At 38.6% G+C, this 6,744-nt stretch overlaps 1 protein-coding gene across 2 annotated transcripts in view; it reads left to right on the plus strand.

The window, feature by feature from the left end:
* cacng3b (calcium channel, voltage-dependent, gamma subunit 3b) overlaps positions 1-6,073 on the plus strand; it is a 47,512-nt gene extending 41,439 nt beyond the window's left edge. For both annotated transcript variants that reach the window (XM_053648236.1, XM_053648245.1), the window contains one exon: positions 5,512-6,073. In XM_053648236.1, the coding sequence (XP_053504211.1) occupies positions 5,512-5,930 (419 nt within the window). In that variant the 3' untranslated portion in view covers positions 5,931-6,073. The remainder of the gene's footprint in view (positions 1-5,511) is intronic.
* Positions 6,074-6,744: the final 671 nt, after the last annotated feature.

A 6,744-nucleotide genomic window follows, 5' to 3' on the forward strand; every position in this document is an offset into this window, starting at 1 on the left:
GTAACTGGACAGGCCATGAAGTTTGTTTATTTTTTACACTGAGTGACAACAATGAATTGAATGTGGACAGGAGATACTAAATCAAAAGCATGTAATTGTAATTGATCAACTAAAACAGTTGTGTTACATTTTGGTTGGAGATGAAACCTGCAGGAAGGTAGATCTCAAGGAAGAGGGTTGGTGACCACTGAGGTAAGCTATATTATTATCATGATTTGAATGGGCAATTTTTAGATGTCAAATTAATAAATAATGCCAACATTTTGGTTAATTTGATGTGCATTCAAGTTAGTGTTAAAGTGCTGTGAAAAAGTATTTATACATCCTGATTTCTTCTGTTTCTGCGTATATCTAATAGAAAACGGTATTAGATATTCATATGAAATAAAACATAAAATAAAGGCAACCTGAGTAAACAGTTTTTATTTATTTTATTGAAATAAAACAAAAAAGTTATCCAACACATATCACCAATGTGTGTGTTGTGCCACCTTTAGCAGCAATAATTGCAACCAAACACTTCCAATAACTGGAGATTAGTCTTAGGACCAGGACATACTCCTTAGCTTTGGATCATTGTCTTGCTGCATAATCCAGCTGCGCTTGAGTTTCAACTGCAGAATTCATGTTTCCCTCAATTATTGCAAGTTGCCCAGGCCCTGAAGCAGCAAAGCATCCCCACACCATCACACTTCCACCACCATGCTTGACCGTAGGTATGATGTTCTTTTTGTGGAATTCTGTGTTTGGTTTACGCCAGATGTAACGGGACCCCTGTCTTCCAAACAGTTCCACTTTTGACTCATCAGTCCACAGAACATTCTACCAAAAGGTTTGAGGATCATCAAGGTGTGTTTTGGCTAAATTCATACAACTCTTAATGTTCTTCTGGTTTAGCAGTGGTTTTCACCTCACCACTCTGATAGTGGAGTCATGAACAGTGACCTTTATTTTTGTAAGAGAGGCATGTAGGTGCTTTGATGTTATCCTTGGCTGTTGTGACTTGCTGGATGAGTCGTTGCTGTGCTCTTGGAGGAAGCTTGGAAGGTCGGACACTTCTGGGAAGGTTCACAACTGTGCCACATTTTTCCATTTGGAGATAATGGCTCTCACTATGGTTCTTTGGAGTCCCAGAACCTTTGAAATAACTTTGTAACCCTTCCAAGACTGATGTATTTCAATCACCTTCTTCCTCATCATTTCTGGAATTTCTTTCAATTTTGGCAGTGTGTGTTACTGGGTAAGACCTTTAAAACAACTTAATTCCGTTAAAACTTCTATTTAAGTATTGACTTGATTGAACAGGGCTGACAGTAAGCAGGCCTGGTTGCATCTAGTCCAGTGAACCCCATTTTGAATGCAATTTCATAGATTTGGCAAATTAGTAACTATGGCGGCAAATACATTTTCTCACAAGCCCAGTTGGTATTGGATAACTTCTCTTTTTTTTGCTTCAATAAATAACATTATCATTTAAAAACTGTAAACTTGTGTTTACTCAGCTTGTTTTATCTTAGATTTTGTTTTAATTTCTGAAACAATTTATTATGAGATATACACAAAAATGGAAGAAATCAGGATGGGGCAAGTACATTTTCACAGCACTATATACTGCATAACCAGCCACTCATCTGCTATGGTTACAGTTCACTTTGAGTAAATGTAGTCTATAATTTTATCAATATATAAATGCAGTAAAAATAAGCTGTGTCTCAGATTAAGTTGCTGTCTCCTCCAATCTTTGAGGGAAAAAAAACACATTTTGGGGAATATATGATTAAATAATTAATCATAATAATTATTTAGTGTCATATTTGTGGATTTAATATTGACATTGAATGGCATTCCATAGTCTTTGAGTTTATTTACAGCCCAAATGATACATTTCAGGGTGTCATGGATTATGGTTACATCAATCTGTCAGATAATGGCACTGGACTTACCCTGATCCTTCTTCAAACCAGTATTGTGCAAGAAAAATGGGCTTATGTTCACAATCAGAATTGTCTATAATTGAGACACATTCCTGTTTTTGACACACTCTGTGCAACTCACACAACTGCCCAAGTAGAGCATAACCCTGTAGTTACGCTTGAGGTCTGAATACAGATGTGCTGTATTAACGCCTTACTATGTGCACACAACTCAACTCAGCAAGTTAAATCATTAAGTACACTGATTGGTCAATAAAAGCTATACTCACACTGCATGGCTATGCAAATATTTTTAATTTATTCTGATCGCACCTTTCAGGTGAACTGTTAATATGCATCCTAAACTGGGTAGTGTGTAAAAAACAGACATTTATCACTCCAGCACAAACCTGTACCAATACACACATCAGCACTATCCACTTATGAGCGGATCACCCAAGACAGATGTTAACACCAGGTCTGAACAGTGCCTAAGACTTTCAAACCTCAGCATAATTAAACTCCTCAAATTATTACATCTCTCATTTTTCTTTGTGTCTTTCATAAACCAATGACGATAACTAAATCCACTTACTGATTTGTTATCCTAAAACTCTAGTCCTGTTTTTTCTTAACTGACACACAGCAGTGAGTTGAGCTTTCATGCTAAGAAAATAGTAAACAGAATTTAGCAGTGCAGTAAAGTCTAGCAGTGTAGCAATATTTTGAGAAGTAATTAGCCATTTGTATATATATTAATACAATTTGTTATATATAAATACACTATATGGCCAAAGGTTTGTGGACACCTGACCATCACACCCATATGTGGGCCTTCCCTAAACTCTTGCCACACAATTGTATAGAATGTCTTTGTTTGCTGTAGAATTTCCCTTCACTGGAACTAAGGGGTGCAAACATGTTCCAACATGACAATACCCCTGAGAACAAAGTGAGGTCCATGAAGACATGTTTGGCCAAGGTTGGGGGAGAAGAATTCGAGTAGCCTGTACAAAGCCCATACACCAACCGCACTAAACATGTTTGTGTTGGATATATTCAAACACCGACTGTGCACCATTTCAGACACTTCTCGTCTGAAATCAATGCCCAACCTCACTAATGTTCTTATGGCTGCAAGAACACAAATCCCCACAGCCACTTTACAAAATATAGTGAAGACTTACCACAAGAGTGAAGGCTGTTATAGCAGCAAAGAGGGGACCAACTCAATTTTAATGCCCATTGATTTGGAATGGGATGTTAATCAAGCATATATGGGTGTGATGGTCAGGTGTCCACAAACTTTTGGCCATATAGCATATACAGTCATGTGAAAAAGTACACCCCATGGAAATTGTTTGTTGTTATTTATTTATTTATTTATTTATTTTACATATTTGGACAAGCAAACCTTTGAAACAGTGTCTATTAATAAATGTTATACACTCTATCAAATGACATATAAAATTTACATATTGCAGTAATTTTCAAAATAAAATGAAGGTGTTGAAGATTGAGTGCCAGTGATTAGAACCTACTTAGGGAGTGCAGGTGGAACCTGTCTCATTTATACCCCTCTCATATCTAGTGTCTGGTGTTCCCTTTGCTATTGGGGTGTGAGGTGTCATCATGCCAAGATCTGTAAGGCCTTCAGAAAAAAGGTTGTGGATGCCGAGGAGTCTGGCAAGGGATTTAAAAAGATCTCCAAATTATTTGAAATACACCATTCCAATGTAAGGAAAATAATCTACAAATGGCGCAGATTTAAAATGATTGGCCATCCCAGCAAATTCAGCCCAAGAGCAGATTGTCTGATGCAAAAAGAAGTCTCCAAGAACACCAAAATTTCATCACAGGACCTGCTAGTATGTCTTTCAATTGTTGATGTCAAAGTACATGATTCTACAATCAGAAAAAGATTGCAATAAATTTGACTTGCATGGGAGGCGTGCCAGGAAAAAGCCTTTGCAAGACTACAGTTTGTCAATGAGCATATTGGCAAAGACCAGGCCTTTTGGAATAATGTGCTTTAGACCAGTGGTTCTCAAACTTTTTCAGGGTGAGGCCCCCCTTGTGAAGGGTCCATACCTTTGTGGCAATCTAGAGTCGTCAAATTTTCGTAATTTTGTGTTTTTTTTCACACTAGGCTCTTCTGTATTAACTGTCTCAGCATAGAGACTACGTCCTCTATCTAAAAACGTATCCATTTTAAATAGTCTTAGGTTTTATCAGCGTGTGGCTAACAGTAGACTAGTATATCAACTGTTTGGTGTGTGTCTTTTGGTGCTGTGTATAATTTATTTAATTTATTAATATTTACCATTTTTATGTACTTCATAGTTCAAAGGTTGACAATCCTGACTTACATACAGGTAAAATTAATTTTTTTTTAAATAATTTCTATGCAGCCCAAAGGCACCATCCACAGCCCCCAGTTTGAGAACCACCGCTCTAGACAGACGAATCAAAAATAGAGTTGTTTGGCCACAGTAACAGCAGACATGTTTGGCGCAGATCAAAGACAGCTTTTCAGGAGAAGCACCTCATACCAACTGTGAAGCACAGTGGTGGAAATGTTATGGTTTGGGGTTGCTTTGCTGCCTCAGGGACTGGACAGCATGCATTCATTGATTCAACTATGAATTCTACATCATATCAAAGAGTGCTTGAAGGTAATGTAAATGGTCTGCACTTATATAACACTTTTTAACCTTAGCAGTTCTACAAAGCACTTTACACTGTTTCTCATGTACACACACACATTCACATACCAATGGCAGCAGAGCTGCCATGCAAGGCGCTAGCCTGCCATCGGGAGCAACTTGGGGTTCAGCGTCTTGCCCAAAGACACTTCGGCATGTGGAGATGTGGGCAGGGAATCGAATTGCCAACCCTACAATTAGTGGACAACCCGCTCTACCACCTGAGCCACAGCCACCCTGTGTGAGGCCATCTGTCCAAAATTTGAACTTGAACTGAAAATGGACCTTTCAACAGGATAATGATCCTAAGCACACTAGCAAATCCACCAAGAAATGGTTCAAAAAGTAAAAATCGAGGGTTATGGAATGGCCTAGTCATTTGGATTCAGATTTGAATCCTATTGAAATGTTGTGGGGGGACTTGAAACAGGCAGTAAATGCAAGAAAAGCCTCAAACATCAAGAATATTGCATAGAAGAGTACTCAAAAAGTCCAGCAAGCCTGGTGGACAATTATGCAAAAAGCCTACAAGAAGTTACTTCTGCTAAAGGAGACAATACTAACTTCAGAGGCCAAGGGTGTACTTACTTTTTCCATAGAAGAATATCACATCTGTTGACGTTTCTGTCGAATAAATGATTGAAAAAGCTAATTTTCCTTGTGGTTTTGTTCAAGTATATTAGCTTCATTAATAGGCACTGTTTCAAAGATGATCAAATGTTTGCATGTCCAAATATGTCAAAAAAGCCAACATTTTCCATGGAGTGTACTTAATTTTTCACATGACTCTATATTAATTCTTTGTCACATATACTGTACATATACAGTATTTCCATTCACTCTCTGTGTGTCTGTCTGTGTCTCTCTGTATGTCGCTCTCACTCTCTCTGCAGGTCTTAGTAACATTATTGGGATAATTGTCTACATCTCGGCTAACTCAGGTGATCCAGGTCAGAGTGACTCAAAGAAGAGTTACTCGTACGGTTGGTCCTTTTATTTTGGTGCTCTTTCCTTCATCATGGCTGAGACAGTGGGGGTGCTTGCTGTGCACATGTTTATTGAAAAACATCGCAAGCAGCAGCGTGCCAAGACACTCGTCAAAAAGTCCAGTCTCGGCTTTGGTCGCATCCCCACTTACCGTTATCGTTTCGGGCGCCGCTCCAGCGAAACACCATCACGCGATGTCCCCATGTTCACGCTCTCACGCGACTCTGACAAAACTGCCGCAGGGAAGCTGCTTGACTCTGACAGAGACTTCCTGCACAACTCTAATGCTAAGGATGCAGCCAATCGGAGAACAACACCAGTGTGACATGGATGACTGGTGAAAAACAAAAGATCCAGGAAGTGGTGTCAAGACACTCATAACTTCACAGAAGGACAGAAATCAATCAGCAGGAACAAAGCACACAGGAAGTGACATCAAAATAACTTTAAATGCCTTCTCTCCTTATATAAACCTTCTTCCTATAATAATATAAAATCCTAGCTAGTGATTGTTAGGTCTTTTAATTTTATTGACTGGTTTATGGGGGAAACAAGCACATAGGACGTGGCAATTTTGCCACAGTTAGAATTTTGTTCACAGAGGCCTAACAGGAAATTCTTTTATTTGAACTGAACACAATGGATAATAATATATGATCAGTTTATGTTACAATCAAAGCTAGATAGTGATTTTTTTGGTGCTTCCTTTTATTCCTTGTTAGCTTTCAGTTAAACTCATCAATTCATACTTGGTGACACTGTTCTCCAGCGTTTTAAGGGTAAGTCCCAGCAGCCAAACATACGCAAAATGAGAAAGAGAAGCTGGGTGCCCACAGAGACCTCTTTCTCTCTCTCTCTCCATATATATCACACAGGAAGTGAATCCACCAGGATGTTACAAGCAGGAAACTGACATGAAAGTTGAGCTCGATCATTGATGCTTCCTTGTTTTTAATTTTGTAAGGTACAAACAATTTAAATGTAGCGTGAGAGGTCTTTAAGGTCCACTGTTCTTTTACAGTTGTGTTCTTCTAACTGACCGTATAAAGCATGTGCCCTTAAGGGTCCCACCCCATTCCCCATTCCACTGACAAATATTCCTACCTTAAAATTCAGATTTTTGTATCTTATTATCTCTT

Source organism: Ictalurus furcatus, chromosome 2 (genome assembly GCF_023375685.1).
Source record: "Ictalurus furcatus strain D&B chromosome 2, Billie_1.0, whole genome shotgun sequence".
NCBI lineage: Eukaryota > Metazoa > Chordata > Actinopteri > Siluriformes > Ictaluridae > Ictalurus > Ictalurus furcatus.